This window comes from Ictalurus furcatus, chromosome 14 (genome assembly GCF_023375685.1).
Source record: "Ictalurus furcatus strain D&B chromosome 14, Billie_1.0, whole genome shotgun sequence".
In the NCBI taxonomy this organism is placed as follows: Eukaryota; Metazoa; Chordata; class Actinopteri; order Siluriformes; family Ictaluridae; genus Ictalurus; species Ictalurus furcatus.
In genome coordinates, this window is record NC_071268.1 from 11,533,507 (window position 1) to 11,552,695 (window position 19,189).

Genomic DNA, 19,189 nt, shown 5'->3' on the forward strand with positions numbered 1-19,189 from the left:
TAAGTCCTTGAAGACACAGTGTCTCTGAAAAAGTGGACCTCTTTCTTGCATAACAGCATGAATCTTGACTTCATGGCTGGATGTTAGCATGTGTGAAAAACGCTCTTTGATTGGCTATTTCTAAGATGCCTTTCCAAGCTAAAACTTTTTACCTCTTTCTTTATTTCTACATCTTGCAGACTAGCCGATTAGTCGTATTCCTTCCTAGTCTTATTTTGGCATATGGATGATGTTTCTCTCCCAGCTTATGAAAACATCCTAAAGAGTTTTATGCTCATTTAATTGTGCTCCCCTAGTGTAACTCCACACGCATGCTGTAAATTTGCATTTATTTACATAAGAATCTACCAGCCTCGTATCAGTTTTTTGCTCTTCTTTATTAAACTTACAACCCCAATTCCAAAAAAGTTGGGACGTTGTGTAAAATGTAAATAAAAACAGAAGGCAATGATTTGCAAATTTCATAAATCCATACATTATTCACAATAGAACATAGAAAACATATCAAATGTTTACACTGAGGATATGTACCATTTTAAGGAAAAAATAGGGTAATTTTGAATTTGATGGCCACAACACGTCTCAAAAAAGTTGGGATGGGGACAACAAAAGGCTGGAAAAATAAGTGTTACTAAAAAGAAATAGCTGGAGGAACATTTTGTAACTAATCAGGTTAATTGGCAACAGGTCAATAACATGATTGTGAATAAAAAGAGTAGAGAGGTATTAGTCTCTCAGAAGTAAAGATGGGATGGAATCTGGATGGAAGAATATGTTGCTCTAAAGCTTGTATATACCTTTCTGCATTGATGGTGCCTTTCCAGATGTGCAAGCTGCCCATTCCATAGGCACTAATGCACCCCCATACTATCAGAGATGCAGGCTTTTGAACTGAGCGCTGATAAAAAGACGGATGGTCCTGTGCCTCTTTAGTTTAGAGGATGCGGCGTCCATGGTTTCCAAAAAAAAAATTCACATTTCGATTCGTCTGACCAAAGAACAGTTTTCCACTTTGCTGCAGTCCACTTTAAATGAGCTTTGGCCCAGAGAAGACGGCGGCACTTCTGGATCATGATGACATATGGCTTCTTCTTTGCATGATAGAGCTGTACCCAGCATTTGTGGATGGCAAGGTGAACTGTGTTCACAGACAATGAGTTCTGGAGGTGTTTCTGAGCCCATACAGTGATTTCCATTACAGAATCCTGTTTTTAATACAGTGCCGCCTGAGGGCCTGAAGATCACGGGTATGCAGTATTGATTTTCACCCGTGTCCCTTGAGCACAGAGATTTCTCCAGATTCTCTGAATCTTTTGATGATATTATGTACTGTAGATGATGAGATGTTCAGTCTTCATAATTTTACATCGAGGAACAATATTCTGAAATTGTTCCACAAATTGTAGACGCAGTTTTTTGCAGATTGGTGAACCTCTGCCCATCTTTACTTCTGAAAGATTCTGTCTCTCTAAGATACTCTTTTTGTACCCAATCATGTTACTGACCTGTTACCAAGCAACCTCCAGCTGTTTCTTTTTAATAACACTTACTTTTCCAGCATTTTGTTGTCCCCGTCCCAACTTTTTTGAGACGTGTTGCGGCCATCAAATTCAAAATTACCTTATTTTTTTCTTAAAATGGTATATTTCCTCAGTTTAAACATTTGAAATATTCTATTGTGAATAACATATGGGTTTATGAGATTTGCAGATCACTACATTCTGTTTTTATTTACATTTTACACAGCGTCCCAACTTTTTTAGAATCGGGGTTGTAGATGAAATGGTGAACTTAAGGTTTCTCACGTTGAGAGTTGCACGTTATTTAAAACAGGCTTGAACAATGTCACAAAGAAGCAATTTTCTCTCCGCAATGCAGGCTGCTACCTCTCATCTCCTTGCAAATTAGCATTCATGGTGCATTCTCCAAAGAAAGCTTCCCAGATAGTGGCAGAGATACGACATATTCAAGAGAAGTTGCAATATTATCAAAAATGAAACCCGTTCATTACACTGGAATAGTATTCGTTGTCTGTTAAACATTTGAGACAACTATAATTGTGCAGAATGTCGACCCTACAGAATGCTGTGTCTGCTGAATGCCCTCAGTATAAACCACTCCACCTTTCTATTTCTATTTTTCTTTTTCTATTACAAAGTGTGACAGCCTCACCTGAGCAGCTTTGCATCGAAAACAGTCTCGATATCTTGCAGCACAGCAGGCAAATACTTCAGAGCTGCGACCTACACACACACACACAAACACACAGTTTTTATTCAGATCTGTGCTAATTTATGTTTGACTGCTGTTCGCAGCAGCTAAAGTATCAATCCTGGCTGTGTTAACCTGTTAACGTATCACCTGTTGTGGACATCTCACTTTTTGCCAGGCTACCAGGCATGATAAAGCTAAGGTGCCTGTCCAGAACCAAGTGTGATGAGAGGATACGACTGGCTAAGCACGAGTGCTGAATTCATTAAAAGGAAAAAAAGTTCTACAAGGATGGCACCTTACACATAAATGCACACACAAACATACATTTGCACACACACCATCATCCACCCCTTTCTCCCTCAGTGTCTTTCTCTCAAGCGCACACATTCACACACACCTGCTGCAGTAGGGTGGTGGTGTAATCACTCTTCATCAGTCTGTTGATGGACTCGAACAGGCCCTTTAGAGAGTCTTCAAACTCGGCCTGCTCCTTCCCCTCATACAGCCTAGAGAGAGAGAGAGAGACGGGGAGGGTAAAAAAGAGAAATATTACTCACATTCTATAAATGGTGGTCATGAGTTGCTTGAGCTGTTTTCATGGAGATGAAATGGTCATGTCTTTAACATCACTGGCTCTTGTGCTACGTTCATATGAATGGAATTCAAATTACCACGTTTACTTCATATGATTCTAAATGAATGGCGGACAAATTTGGAAGTTGAGACTTTCAGCCATCTTACAGCTAAGTTCACAGGTTATGCAATGTTAACGTTTCTCAGCATCGGGTTTGTGGTTGGTGCTGGGCTTAATTTCAGTCATACTGAGCATTTCTTAATCACCGATAACACGTCTGAGTGAAATGTTGATGTTAGCAACAGATTTGTTTCACTTCGGTATCATTCTGCTTTTACAATTTTCCACAAAAGGCTCTGTAGCTACCTAAATCATTAGTCTGAGTCAATAGCTAGTGAATGTTTGCTGTCTATATTTCCCATTTGCTTAGCAACATCGTGAGTTTAACCACTTGAACAGTGAGCATGTATTGTCGAAATCACAATTTCAAGAGTTCATGTGTAAATGCACTATTGGTTATAGTCCAGAAGCATTTTAGTACTGGAGCCAAATTGAAATAGTCAGTAATAGCCAGCTCTTAAGCAGTGGAAAAGTGCAGAAGGTTTAGGGACCGGCTCCACAACCCACACCGGAAAAGTTCTACCAGATAGATCAAATGTTAAATTCCCTGCTTGTGCGGGTATAGTGGATGTACGGCAGAGAAACCGCTTCACAGTTCTGCACTGAGAACAGCCTTACTGACACTTCAATCAAAGCTGTCTGATTTAAGAGACTGCGCCAAAGACGTCTCACTCAATTCTCTCTCTCTTTATACCATTCTGCCCCTATTCAGCCACTTCTCTTTAATTGTGTCTAGCCATCCTGCCTCTCTAGCTGTTCCCTATCTCCCATGTCATTTGTCTCTCTTCCTTACTCTTTCTCCATGATTTACTTTCAGTTAGGCTCAACCTCAGTTCTCTTCACTCTCGGTCCTGCAGCCCCAAAGCACTGAGCTTTTCGTCTTCTCTCTGTTATTATGTGGAGTAAAATCATGGGAGGTAACATGACTGGACCTGACACACACCTGCTTCTTCTAGGTAGTCCATTGTGATCGATGATGACTTCTGTTACTGTTTGTGTGTTTTTGATGACTATATACCAATGACAGACAGGGCTTGTGAAAACCTGTCCGAGGTGTCTTGGGGGAACAGGTGCAGACATGGTCAGTTTCCTCTACTGTATTTTAGAAAAGTGGTGTTCGATTCTCCTGTCCTCTGCCATTTGCACTCGTAGGTGACAGAGTAGCTGCCAAACTATGCAGCCCCAAGATGTCACCTCTATGGTCTCTTTTGTTGACTTGTAGTTGACCGTACAATACTTTGCGTGTCGGGTGATTAGCTTCCATCCTGATGACATGGCCAAGCATTATAATTGCTTCTATGCTCTGGCAGTTAGTCTTTTGCAGGATCTCAGTATGTGGCATATGGTCTTGCCAGGTCAGTTTTACAGTAGGATGTGCTGAAAGCACTTCATATGGAAAGATTCCAACATCTTTCGGAAGGTTCACAGCCATATACGATGGTAGAGATAAAGATCTCCTGGTAAACAGAAATCTTAGTGTGAAGAAGGAGGTTACTGTTGCTGAATACCCTTGTTCTTAATTTCTCGTGCTTAATGTCTCCATTTATGCTACAGTCATTGGATAGATAACACCACTATCGGTATTTATAATTAATCTATGCAAGGAACATCAGTGCTTCTGACCCTCTACACACATTACTGAGAAATAACAGAGGACTTATGAAACCATCAGTTTCTGTGTAACTACTCTAGAAACGTGGAGACAAAATGCATCCTGTATGTGTCAGACCAAACATGAAAAAATATCATAGAGGTGAAAAAAGCTACAGGATGCAAGACAGGAAAAAGGTGTGTTTGTGCAGGAAGGACACCGGTTGTAACATGTATTAAGTAGCATGTGCTCAGGGTCAGTAATTACTCAATAAATTCTCTATTTTTTCCTATTCATTGTGCAAAGATTGGGATTATTAACTCTTCTGAAGAACAAAGCTACAGAAAAATAATGGCAAAGGGACATCCTTAGACACACTAAAAAATGTTGGGGTAAAAACAGCCCGACAATCCATGATACTTTTCTGAAAGTTGAGAAATGACCTTGAGGGTCATTTCAAATCAGTCATAAAGCTTTCACTGTTATGGTTGCATTTACAAGCAGAGCAAAAAAAAAATTTTTTATCTAATTTCAACTTCATACTGTGACGTTATTCATTGTTATTTTAAAGGTTGTTAGATTAGCCATGGTTAAAATGGAGGGAAAAAGAGAAAAAAAACGGGGTAAATTCACAAGCACCGCTGCTTTGCATTAAAAAGCACAAGATACATTTTTAAAAAAAATACACAACAGATAAATTCACACATCAAACGCTGAGTGATGGAATAAAGCTTGTGTTATGGTGCTAGCACAAACACCATCAAACGCAACAGGAAAAACAACCGTAAGGCTTGTGGTTAGAGGGACTGAGCTTTCTCTCATACACACACTTGCACACACACACTCACTGAGCAGAGTGTTAATCCCGGTGGCCCATATAAAATGAAAAAGCATTAGGAGATCTTTTACAGACTGCAGGGCCGTCAGTCACAAACCTTTAACTGTCCTTGTATGGCCAGCAGAGTCACATGAGTTATTACAGAAACAGATAGCACTGTACAGATACTGAGTGTTACAGAGAGAAATATGGAAGACTATAAGACGGGTAACAAATAAAAAACCTCAGCAAAATAATCATTTGAAACATATATTTAAAAATTTAAAACGTTGTTTTTATTTTTATGCCTTTCTGTGCACCAGCAGGCCCAACACAGTCCTAAATATGACTTATGTATTTCTGGGACACACTACGCCCAGAGGATATGTTCCATGGGTGTGAAAGCTAACAATATAGACACACTACTGGTGCATTTATGTTTTATTATATGAAGTTCTCCATATCGAGCTCATCAAAATAAGGTGAAAGCAAGTTTTGCATATTTTTGTTTCTGTCCTAAGGGCGTAATTTAATGTACAATAATTGTGTGGTCAAGTGTTCAGTTTTCCTTGTTTGTTCATTTTTAGCATAAAAAAATAGCAATATGCTAAAAGGTATGCTAAAAAGACTTTCATGTGGCCGTGAGTAAGCGGTAAGATAAGAAGCTCAGGGGTCACACAAAGGCCATGTTCATTTACAAGAACGTACAGGAGGATGATTTAAATTAGGTGACTAGATTGTTTATATTTTGGGAAATAGAAACAAGTAAATCCATTCGAAAATATCGTTTCAACAAAGCTGCGAGCGAGATTAAATAACAGTCCTGTGCACAGCTATAGTTGAGACCAACTTGAGCGGTGTAGCTGAGGCAGAGGAGCGGTTAGAGCCAGCATTCACACACCATGCTGACAGTACTGTTATTTCTAGGTCGTGGTAGAACTTAAAGAAAACTCCTTCTGGCTTAGGCCATGCCTATTTCGGCTTCAAAGCAGGATACAGATACAGAGATACACCGATAACATTAAATCCACCTGCCTGATGTTGTGTAGGTCCCTCTTGTGCTGCCAAAAAAGCTCTGACCCGTACACGCATGGACTCCACAAGACCTCTGAAGGTGTGATGTGGTATCTGGCACCAAGACGTTAGCAGAAGATCTTTTAAATCCTGTAAGCTGTGATGTGGGGCCTCTATGGATCGGACTTGTTTGTCCAGCGAATCCAACAGATGCTCGATTGGATTGAGATCTGGGGAAATTGGAGGCCAAGTCAACACCTTGAACTCTTTGAGATGTTCCTCAAACCGTTCCTGAACAATTGTGGCAGGGCGCATTATCCTGCTGAAAGAGGCCACTGCCATTAGCGAACACTGTTGCTCTGCTGCGATGTTTAGGTAGGTGGTACGTGTCAAAGTAATATCCACATGAATGCCAGGACCCAAAGTTTCCCAACAGAACATTGCCAAGAATATCACACTGCCTCCACTGGATTGCCTTCTTCCCATAGTGCATCCTGGTACCATCTCTTGTAAGAAATGCACACACACACACGGTCGTCCACATGATGTAAAAGAAAATGGGATTCATCAGACCAGGCCACTTTCTTCCATTGCTCCATGGTCCAATTCTAATGCTCACGTGCCCATTGTAGATGCTTTCGGCAGTGAACAGGGGTCAGCATGAGGACTCTGTCCGGTCTGCAGCTACACAGCCCCATACACAGCAGGCTGCAACGCACTGTGTTCTGACACCTTGGGCGCCCATGACTCTGTTGCCAATTCACTGGTTGTCCTTCCTTGGACCACTTTTGGTACCACTGCATACCGGGAACACCCCACAAGACTTGCCATTTTGGAGATGCCCTGACCCAGTCGTCTAGCCAACACAATTTAGCCTTTGTCAAAGTCGCTCAGATGCTTACGCTTGCCCATTTTTCCTGTTTCCAACACATCAAATTCAAGAACTGACTGTTCACTTCCTGCCTAATATATCCCAACCGACTTGACTGTCAGTGGTTTTAATGTTATGTCTGATCACTATATTAGCACTTAATACTTGTTTTTGACTGAAAATATTTTACTTTTTACAAATAAAAACATTTTTATTGAAACTTCAGTACTGTCATCATCGTTATTATACAATTGTTATATAGTATATCATGCTATAATTTGCAATGTAAATCAAATTATAATGCTGGGTAGTCCAGACCCTCTCATGGATCCAAGAAGTTTAAAGGTTCAATAAAAATCTATTCACATGAAATAAGCCTCCTGTTTGTTTTAAAGTAGCTGGTGACATTTATCGGGATATGCATATTCGAGTAGCTGATGTGAGATGGTGCTTTGGAATTAGTTCGGGTGTCATTCTAAAGCTGAAAAACAAAGAAACATCAGCAATAGTACGAGCTAGATAAATGCCAAGGCAAATAAACTAATCTGTGTGGCAAACCGAAACACAGTATAACAGTGGGATGGGTTTAAAATGAGCAAACTACAAAGCTGATTTTCTCATGATTAGATGATTCTTGTCAGGGTCACAGTGGATCTGAAGTCAACCCTGTAACGCTGGCCAGAAGGTGAAAATACACCCTGGATGGGATGCCAGTCCATTACAAGGCACCATGCACACACCGGTATAATTTACAATAGCAAGCTACCTAGTGGCATGTTTCAGGACAATAAGAGGAAAACGGAAAACTCAAATGATACACACTTGGACACGGGGATAAATTGAAATGCACCATACAGACTGGAACGCAAGCTCCGGGTCATTTATGACATTTGGCAGATTAGATTTATATTTACAGCATCTGGCAGATGCCCTTATCCATTTTTTTATTTATTTATTTATTTATTTTACTGAGCAGTTGAGGGTTAAGGTTTTTGCTCAAGGGCCCAACAGTAGCAGCTTGGCAGTGCTGGCATTTGAACTCATGAAATTCCGATCAGTCCAATGTCTTATCCAGTGAGCTACCACTGCCCAGAGACCTTGGAACTATGGGGCAGCATTGCTGTCACCCTGGTTTATTTTGGAATAAATGAGAAAAAGTGATTAGAACTGGTCAACGAAGTCATATGTTCCCTCAAATCAAGTGAATCAGGAATCATACTGCCACACTGTATACAAGTATGTGATATTTAGCCTAATTGCAGACTTGCGCGCACACACACACACACTAATTGCATCTTTCTTGCTTAAAAAAAACTTTTTCATTTAAGGTGAACAGCCAGCTTTACTTTTTTTCCATGATAGGAAAAGATCACTTCATGTGAGTTGTTATAGATAATTATTTATTTCCTGAAATGACTTTTCTGAAATTACAACTTCTAGTTAGCAATTAAGCCAAAGGTGCTGGTTGATATATGCACCCTTTGATTGCATTATGCGCATTTTTACAATGAGAGGAAATTATTGGGAATATACCAAAATAAATCAGGCTAGAGAACTAATTTACATTAGCAGTGCACTCAAACCTATAGACTACATCTCATAAGTCCAGCTTTTCAATAAGAACCTGGACTTTCCTGTAAAAATCAAGAGCACCATTCAGAGACACTCAGAATTACTGATAGAGAAGAAGAGAAATGGAGGGGTAAAGCACTGTGGTGCTCTTGGATTCCTTCCCAGTAATCTCTTTATATCACATTTCACTCTCTAATTAATAGTCTTTCTAGTTCTCATATGCTGTTGTGCAAACCGAGCCCCACAACGAATCCATCTCTTCTCTTCTGGCTTTTGTCACTGCAGTCTATCACACATGAAAAGCAAAGACTAATTCTAAATACTTGCGCACACACATACACACGCACACACACACAAAAGCATTTAAGCAAAAAGCAGAGACAAACTCTAAACACTTGCATACACATGCACAAACACAGACACACACACACTCACACACACAAATAGTAACACAACATTGACATCACACACCACAGCACTATTAAAAACCTACCTATTACAATATACTCAATTTCCCAGAATGCCTACAGAAGATTTAAGTGCCTCCTGAGTTATTGTTTAATAAAGTATTTTGGTGATAAATAACAGAATAAATGAGCCCATTTATTCAATCTGAATGTAATGGTGCACATAAACAAATGCAAGGCATTGATAACAGACACACACACAGACACACACACAGAGACACACACAGAGACACACACAGAGACACACAGAGACACACAGAGACACACAGAGACACACACAGAGACACACACAGAGACACACAGAGACACACACATACACACAGAGACACACACACACACACACACAGAGACACACACACACACACACACACACACACAGAGACACAGACAGAGACACAGACAGACACACACACACACAGACACACACACACACTCACTGGGAGTAGAGCATGCGGGAGCGGACGATGAATTTGAAGATGTACTCGAGAGCTTTCAGTGTGCGGAGAATGGGCTCGCAGGCCTCTCCACGACTAGACACGTCCAAATACGTCTTCAACACCGACATCAACTTCCTGCAGCAGGGAAGGAGAGAAAGAGAACACAAAACATCTTTAACACAGACATCTGTTTCATTTTACAAGTGACAGCCTTACTGTACGTGTAAAAAGCATGTGTATTCATCAATTAATCAAGAGTTTAATTCTTCCATTTCTGTTCAGATTTGTGCATATCTTTATTAACACTGGGGCTGCCCACTGGTTTGATAAAGAAGTTTATACCACAGCACTGTTCAATTCCCTAATCCAACTGGTCAGAAGGTGTTCATTTACTTTCTATGTTGAGTCTTTATTTTCTGTCTCGGGGAAACAACCTGCAAGTAAGATTGCACTTCTGTGCGCATTGCAATAAAGAGCTTTGACTTCAGAGTTGGCCAACCGCAACCCGCCACATCATTTAATGTTTTTCATGGCATTTGGAATTTGGGAAATGAAACTCGCCTCCTTTAATACTTATGTGACATTTGAATTTGGGGCCAATAGTACTTATTTTCCCAACTGTATTTTCAGTTTTATATTATGCCTGAGATACGGGCTTATGATGATTCAGTTGTGGCTGTGTTGTGATAGCCACGTTTGGATGAGTTCATTGCCATTCCTCAGTGGTATTTGAGTCTAAAAGTGGTGAAGGTGTGCTGGCACTGGGACATCGCTCATCGGCTGTCCACTCCAAGCAAGGAATATAAAACACACACTGTGTCTGGTATAACCTGCAGTGTGTTTGGATCAGGGATGTTTCTAGAGTTTGATCTCTACTGGGGAACAGTCCCTCCCAAGAATTTGACACAAGTACTTCAAGATGTATAGGAGGAGGAAACCTACAAAGCACAGGGAGAACATGCAAGCTCCATGCGCACAGGGCAGAGTCGGGATTCAAACCTCCAACTCCGGTGGTGCGAGGAAAACGTGCCCCCAGAGCATAATAATATTTGATTAAAAACAATGATTTACACACTCTGTTCCATTAGCATAAAAATTATACCAAAACAATAAATTCAATTATAAACATTAGATGCAGTAAGTCAGAGGTACTCAACCTTTTGTAACTAAAGCCCCCCAAGCCGCCTCTATCATGTGGCATGCATGTGTGTGTGTGTATATATATATATATATATATATATATATATATATATATATATATATATATATATATATATATATATATATATATATATACACACACACACACACACACACACACATATACATACACACAGATATATATACACACACCTAATCTATAATCTGTTTTTGATAGATAGATAAAAAAAAGTCGCTAAAGGATTCTGAAAATTCGCTAAGTTGGCTACACTGGTCTGCACTGACAGCTAGATAAAAGACAGCTAAGCTCTGCCTCTCCCCAACAAAAAGAAAATACAGAGTGAGAGGGAACGCGGGGTTTTTCAGTTATACACAATCTATTTGAAAAGCAATAAAATACATAGAATACCCAAATGATGCAATGTCTGTGTTTTTCTCTTGAAAACATATTGTGCCTGCCTTCTGATCTCTCCGCACCCCAAACCCCCCCTCCCGGTTGAGAACAACCACACTAAATAAACCCACACACTCTGAAAACTCTGTGGTTCGGTTTGGTGCCCATCTTGGGGCTCAAACCCACGATCCTGAGATTAAGGTGGTTTTCACACTGAGCACGTTTTCTGCGTCCGAATCCAAGTGTGATTGTTCCCGGCGCCCTCTGCAGCATTGGTCCAGTTGCAGACACACCTGGTTCTATCAAACCCCATTGAACATCATCACAAACATGCATGGAGAACACAACGCGACTCGACCTGTTCTCTGTCCCACAACATTCCGCTGCCACTCATGGTACATGAGTGTTGTGGAAACTAATGATGTCGTCATCGGTTAAAAAACATGCGCAGGTTACCTTACTTCCTGAAAATGTGTGGACCCGAGTATGAGTCGCATTCACATTCATGGGAATAGCGGCCCAGTTCCAGTACATTACCAATTTTCCATGGAAACCGTGCTCTGTTTTGGACTAAACTGCCAGTGTGAACACCCCCTAAGAATCTCTAGGCAAAGGGAATCCTTACAAGTTACCTGAACCAATTCGACTGGCTTCGCTCGATTTGAAGGAGCTACTCTACCACCCTAATTGGCAAGCTCCTCATACTATCATGGAGAGAAAGCCCAGCAATCCTGTAGAAAAACTTCATTTCCATGCAACTAGTCACAGATCATGATATCGGATGAGAATAGGGAGGTAGACTGATGGATTGATGACGAAACAGAGAACTTCATCCACAAACTGAGCTCCTGTTTCCACCACAGACTTGTACAGTGACTGTACCACCGCTGCTGCTGACCCAATCAATCTCACATTCAAAATATATCTCTCACATTAAATCACAAAAATCTATGCCTTACTACAGAATAGCAAGCTTTATATAATCACAATAAAAGCAGTAAAAAAGAAAAGGGCATTTTACAGGCATTAGAGCAGACATGCTGAAGGTGAATGGAGTGCTTATACTAGCATGCTCAAAATTTATAAGATCAGCATCCAGTCATTGTGTGTGTGTGTATGTTTGTGTGTGTGCGTGCGTGCGTACGTGTGTGTTTCTGTGTGCGTACGTGTGTGTGTGTGTGTGCGCGTGTGTCATTCATGTCTGTTTTTTTAACTTACTTGTAGGCCAGCGTGGCACTGAAGTGCTGTTTAATGTAAGCCTCCAGCACCGTGTTAAAATGCTGAAACTTTCTGTCTGCAATCAAACCTATGATGTAGATCTGACAGGTGAAGAGAGAGAGAGAGAGAGAGAGAGAGGACAAAATTACAGAGTTGTGGGTAGACATGTCAAGCTGTCAAAAGATATATGGGAAGAGAAGCAGAAACAATTAATATGGTCTGAGGTGTGTGTGGGTGTGTGTGCGTTTGTGAGAGTGAGTGTGAGTATGATGTTTTCCTCGTTTTCCTCACCAGTGCATCGAATACCAGTATGTCATAGTCATCAGTCTGAGAGTGCTCCATCATGATGTTAAACAGAGCGTCAAGTGTGTCCTGCAGAAACTGCTCACACACACACACACACACACACACACACACCCATATAAAGTATATAGAGGTCAACTTAACGACACACACACAAACCATACCTGAACACATAACACACTTAACACACACCTTGACGACTTCCTCGCCATCGATGAGTTTGAGCTCCTGTAGATTTTCTTTGAGCAGCTCAGGCCGAGTCCTCCATTTGAGCAGACCCAACAAACCCACTGCCAAGCACAAAGGAAGCACACACTTACTGTCTGTTCATTTGTTCAGATCTAATCAACTCTTTTTCCCTACAATTACATCTGCACAATAAAAATTTGTTCCAGATGACACTATTATAAATGTGCATATTTCCTAAAGGGCCTTGTTGCAGCAGGGAGGCATGATTGATGCTTTCTGGAGATTCGTTAATGTGATTAACTGATTCTGCTCAAGAACAGCTGTTATTAAACGTGTGTGTGTGTGTGTGTGTGTGTGTGTGTTCAGGAACTCTAAGTCACTGGTGCTCATGTATGATCATGCAGTCATTTTGATCATGCATACATATGTTAATCATTCATCCACCAGTCCATTTTCGGTACCGCTTATCCTACACAGGGTCGCAGGGAGCCTGGAGCTTATCCCAGGGAACTTGGGGCACAAGGCAGGGGACACCCTGGACGGGATGCCAACCCATCACAGGGCACAATCACACACACACACACACACACACACACACAACCAGATGATGCTGTTTCTGCATGGAATGTGCAGTATATTAAATGCAATAGTCATGATGTGGTCAGATATGGTAGCCAGCTTGCTATTAGAATTGGCTACTAGTTTCAATGACAAACTATAAAAATGTACCTATTAGCTAGCATTTTAGTTCAATTTTACTTCTGGATATAATTGCTAATTTCATCTCCATTAACCTGTTAAAATTCCAACGGCCCGGAATTTTTTAATGATTAATTTCATCTAATATTGCATAGCTTTGTTAACAATTATAGTTGCTGGTTCTAAGTATACAATATAATAGATAGCCTAGCATTATTCAGCTTGCTGCTAGTTTTAATGACATAATATCGTGGGTTAGCAATAAGCTAGCTGGTTAGCAAACTGAAATTAATACTATGCATCAACAACACACTGATGTTGACCATGACAAAGACAAAGAATGGTTTTTTTAAGAAACTCACATTCAACAGCACATTCAAATTTAAGTCAGTGGTAGCAGGCTTGATGTCAGTAAGAAGTCTGGTCTGAAACAGGTTAGTCCTCCAGCTAATAAGCCCAAGATGAGTCAGATGTTCCAAAGTAAATGCTAATAAGGTTGTTGTTGTTGTTGTTGTTACTGTTGTTGTGTTTTATATACACGTTACTAATGAACAATGGAGTATAAAAATTTGCCTGGCAAATGCACTTAGTAGGACCACTATGAACATTAAATTTATGACATTATATCAAACCATAAAGGGTAATATTAATTAATGATAAAAGCCCTGAGCCTGCCAAACTCGGACAAGGTTGAGGACATGCATGTTGTAAAAGCATTGTGCAGACCAATGCACTAGACAAATTATAGATTTAGTGCACATTTCACATTGAGACAAAGACTGCATTTGCTCCTCTGACACTTCCCCTCGCTCGCTTGCTCTCTCTCTATCTCTCTCTCTCTCTCTCACTCACACACACTCACACAGACAGACACACACCGTTCTGAGTGAGTTTGGTGGAGCAGACAAGGGTGGAGATGGTGAAGCTGTCTCGTGAGCTGACCGACAGGCTTCCCGCAGTGCTGTTATTCCTCATCAGCGTCGACCCTTTGTGGGTGTCAGTGTGTGTGCGCTCAGAGGGTAAAGACAGGTATGAGCTCACATCCTCCATGCGCTTGCTATCACCCTGAAGAGAGAGAACACATGCATATAAACACACCTGGCAAGTACACACAAATCATTCACACATGTCCTGTTTGTACAGTATAAAGTCTAACATCACAGCTTTATAGCTCAGCATGCTTGAAGAAGAATACTAAGTGCTCTCCTCTTCTACTGCCTGGTTTCCCAGATGTCCCCAGGGTCTGTAAAGCTGTAGGTCCCATCTTATCTACAAAGGGACCGGGGTGGCATCACGTTTTCATTTTATCCAAGCAAGAGCCGCATCTGATGATCATTTATGTCAAGTGGAATCAGGTGTGGCTCCTGCTTGGGTGGTAGAAAAACTTGCAGTTCTCATGTGGGGATTCAAAGTGCTCTCATAAGCACCCTCTATAACCGCTAAACGCACTAATTGGAAATTTCCATTAAGATCTGGACTAAACAGCAGTCTGTTACACAAAACTCACTGTGGTATTTACTAGGAACAATCTAAACACATGCTGTTATTGATACACTCACAGCTCCAGGGTCTGTGGTTTGATCCTGAGCTAAGGTTACTATGAAGTATCGCATGCGCTCTCTGTGTTCTCCGGTTTCTTACCAAAAACATGTCAGTAGCTGTCTATGGTATGCTAAATTGCCCTTAGTGAATAGTGTCCTGCGATGGACTGTGTCCCATCGAGGAGGTATTTCCACCTGACCAGGATAAAGTAGTTACTGAGAATGAATTAATCGATTTATATGTATCTTTCATTAATCAGTCTTGATATTTATTTGGCACATAAACCATACAATAGATGATTAAATTGAGCATGGACACAAGGAGCACAGGTCTTAGGGCACGATGACTCTGCTTTTTATAAGCGTTTCTATGAATAAAAACGTCGGTTAAAATAGATGTCCAGTTTAAAACTGCTCTGATGTTTACTCCAAATGTGCAGAGTGCTGTGTCCTAAAGGTTGTCTTTCCCCAGTCAGAATAAACCTTAGGTATATCATGCATGAGTTACTGAATCTAACTGAAAGGAGATATATCCAAGTAACATTATGAAGAAAGGCTTTAATAAATAAAGGAAGGTCTCTTCTAACATTCAAAGACAGCCATCTCACAGAGGTGCTAAAGTCTCTGGTTTAGCTGTAGCATTTATCATTCTTGACCCATTGGTCTGGTAATATGAGAGACATCTGAAAACTACAAAGGCAATTCACTGAAAGGGAAAGAATACAGGATGTGAAAAATGTGATTCGTTTCTGGTAGCATTTACTTTCGTTTCGGGACAACTTTATATACTGTAAGTGAAATCTGACCTGTGAATTCATGAACCTCGGTCTTGTCAGCCAGTAGAAAAGAAGTGGATGGGACTACGGTTTCTTTTCACTAGAGCTGCAACAACTAATCGATAAATTCGATAAAATCGATTATGAAAATCGTTGTCAACGAATCTCATTATCGATTAGTTGACTGTGCGCGGCACGGGGTGCGTTTACTCATCACGTTACTTCTGTTCCCGAAAACACGCTTCGGAGAGTAAATACTAAAGTTGTGTCCCAAATAACGTACTATATACTTACACTATGCACTTCGTACTCTATCTAGTGTATGAATTTTAGAAAGGTAATATCGTCTCAAAAGGAACACTAGCGGGTTTTTAGTAACCGGAAGTATAAGCCGCTTCCTAGTCGATGGCGCATGACGTCATACACACGCTAGCTTTACCAGATACCCAGAGTCAATGACAATGACTTGCTTCAGTTTACTTTCTGTCAGAGTTACCTTTTATTCCTTTTATATCAGACGGAGATGAAATCACCAAGTGACTGAGGAAGAAAGTGTGTGACCTCCAAGTCCTCTAAGGCAGCAGAGCATTTTATATTAAACACCGCGGAGTGGATTTAATATGCATTACTTTTTATGGATGCACAAAAAGCACTGAATTAAAGTACAGTCCTAAATGAATAATATATATTCTGGTGTGTGTCTGTGTGTATTGGGGTCTTTTCAGTCTTATATAATTGGACAAAAAGTTGTGTAAAGTTTTAGTCTGAAGTTTATATTTGTAACACTCAGTTTGTGGATTTTAGTTTAAATATACGAAAAAAAATGGTACTGAAAGTTTGCCCCCCATCCGATTAATTGATTAATCGGCCAACTAATCGATTATGAAAATAATCATTTAGTTGCAGCCCTACTAGACTTTGGAGAAGCTGATTATTATTAAGCAGGAAACACTCTGAACTTCTGCCTTGCTGCAATTGCTTGGTGCAATGCTGAAAAAATTAGCCATCCCCTCCACCCACAAACTGTATGCTAGTGGAAAATATTTCACTTTTATTCCTCTCTCTCAAGAGAACCCACTTTCCTATCTAAAGCAAACGTTACATACTGAGATGACTGTTTATCTCCAGTTAAAACCTGAATCGTAATCAACATGAAGAGATGGTTACATCCAGAATGCTGCAGTTACAGTTAAATTTATATAGCGCTTTTCTAGACACTCAAAGAGGGGGGATGGGGGGAATCTCCTCAACCGCCACTAGTAGCATCCACCTGAATGATGCAACAGCAGCCATAGTACACAGAACGCCAGCTATTAGTGGAGAGGAGAGGTAATGTAGATTATTAGGGGGCCATGATAGAGAAGGGCCAATAGGAGAATTTCACCAGGACACCGGGGTTATACCCCTAGTCTTTACCAGAAGTGTCCTGGGATTTTTAATGACCACAGGGAGTCAGGACCTCAGTTTAACGTCTCATCGAGTGCTGTTTTTACATTATAGTGTGCCCGCAACAGGGTGAGCACCCCCTGCTGGCCTCACTAAACACCACTTCCAGCAGCAAGCTTTGTTTTTCCCAGGAGGTCTCCCATCCAGGCTCAACCCTGCTTAGCTTCAGTGAGACACCAGGTGAGAACTGCAGGGAGATATGGCTCTGACCATATCCTTATGTCCTTAGGCACATCCAGGACTCAACCCATCCTGCATATCTGATGGGTAAAATACTGCAATACTGCAAAAATCTTCTGACGTGCTGCCCTATGAGTGAGGATACACTACTGAAAGTGACAAGCTCCATGAGTGTGTGTGCATATGTGTGTCTGACCTTAAACACCACCAGGTCATGTGGTCCATCCCTCATCACTGTACCGTCCTCTTTCATCAGACGCACAAATGCCATGGCAAAGTTCTTCTCACTCTTGTCCTTTGCTACAGAGAAAGAGGCAATGTAAGAAAGGTGCATGTTACCGACATACCACAGTATATACAGTCGTGTGAAAAGAAAATAAGTACACCACATGGAAATAGTTGGCTTTTTGACGTATTTTGACAAGCAAACATTTGATCCTCTTTGAAACAGTGCCTGTTAATAAAGGTGATACGTTCTATCACACAACACATAAAATTGCCATTTTCAGATCAGTCACATGGAAAAAGTAAGTACACCCCTACATTTACTGTATGTTTGCCTTTACTCTTAAACTGTCATGATTTATAATCTCTTTTGTGTCTGGTTCCCCTCGTGTTTTTTTCCTCATGTCCTCTCAGGGAGTTTTTCCTTTCCACTGTCACCTCTGGTTTGTTCATTTTGGGATCTAAAATCTACAAACCTACGTCAAGCTGCTTTGTGACCATGTCCATTTATAAACGGCCTATGCAAATAAAATTGAATTAAGCTGAATGTAGATAGACAACATGCCATGGAGCAGATCTTCACACTGCCTCCTTCACACTGAACAAAATACGTAAAACCTCTTTCAAAGGTTGTTATGGTGAAGCAAAGAAGCAAGCGAGCAACTTCTGCAGTAGAAACTTGTGCACAACAGGGTATTGTGAAAGTGTCCTGGTGACTTATATTGTGGAAAACAGGATCTAAAATCAAAGCAGTGATGAAGAGGAGAGAAGGAGAGAAAAGCTAGCAAGCTAGCACTCACACTCTTGAGAAGAGCGGTGGCGAAACATGAAGCGCAGGTGAATCCTCTGCATTTCCTCCAGAGGGATCGCCACCTACAGGAAGCAGAAACATCTCATTCACCGACATGGGCCATTAACTACGGGTATACACATGTGTTTCATATGGCCTTTGGCCCTTTTTGATTTGCTCCCACTCTTTCCATTTTCTGTTTGTTTCTCATTCTCTCTCTGACTGTCTGAAATGACAGATGAGTAACGCTCTGCAAATTGCCTGCACCATTTATCAAACTCTAGTTTTAACGAGAATTGAATTTACCAAATGAGATGTGGCATGCATGTCTTTAAAAGTTGTCACTACAACTTTTAAAGTATGTGATGTAATTTTATAATGACTTCAGTGCAACTAGCTATGAAGGTCTTCTACAAGTGATACTTGGGCTGCACAGTTAATTCTATTTTTAATCATGCTCATAATTACTCGTGCTGAAACCTGTTCAGCTTGGCTAAAGTTGCCAATTACTTTAAATTACTTTATTAACATGTTAATAGTGCATAAAAACCTGAGCTTTCTATTAATATACATATTATCTAATCTATTTG

At 40.6% G+C, this 19,189-nt stretch overlaps 1 protein-coding gene and 1 long non-coding RNA gene across 3 annotated transcripts in view; one reads left to right on the forward strand and one right to left on the reverse strand.

The window, feature by feature from the left end:
- The window catches only part of LOC128618717 (uncharacterized), an 81,443-nt gene extending 66,793 nt beyond the window's left edge, over positions 1-14,650 (forward strand). The window contains exon 3 of the long non-coding RNA XR_008387779.1: positions 14,508-14,650. This is a non-coding gene — a long non-coding RNA (uncharacterized LOC128618717). The remainder of the gene's footprint in view (positions 1-14,507) is intronic.
- The window catches only part of LOC128618716 (dedicator of cytokinesis protein 2), a 131,755-nt gene that overhangs the window by 95,370 nt on the left and 17,196 nt on the right, over positions 1-19,189 (reverse strand). For both annotated transcript variants that reach the window (XM_053642516.1, XM_053642515.1), the window contains exons 15-23: positions 18,610-18,682; positions 17,781-17,884; positions 14,520-14,706; positions 12,946-13,043; positions 12,742-12,831; positions 12,451-12,551; positions 9,678-9,812; positions 2,612-2,720; positions 2,173-2,243 (exon numbers count right to left, since the gene is read on the reverse strand). In XM_053642516.1, the coding sequence (XP_053498491.1) occupies positions 2,173-2,243; positions 2,612-2,720; positions 9,678-9,812; positions 12,451-12,551; positions 12,742-12,831; positions 12,946-13,043; positions 14,520-14,706; positions 17,781-17,884; positions 18,610-18,682 (968 nt within the window). The remainder of the gene's footprint in view (positions 1-2,172; positions 2,244-2,611; positions 2,721-9,677; positions 9,813-12,450; positions 12,552-12,741; positions 12,832-12,945; positions 13,044-14,519; positions 14,707-17,780; positions 17,885-18,609; positions 18,683-19,189) is intronic.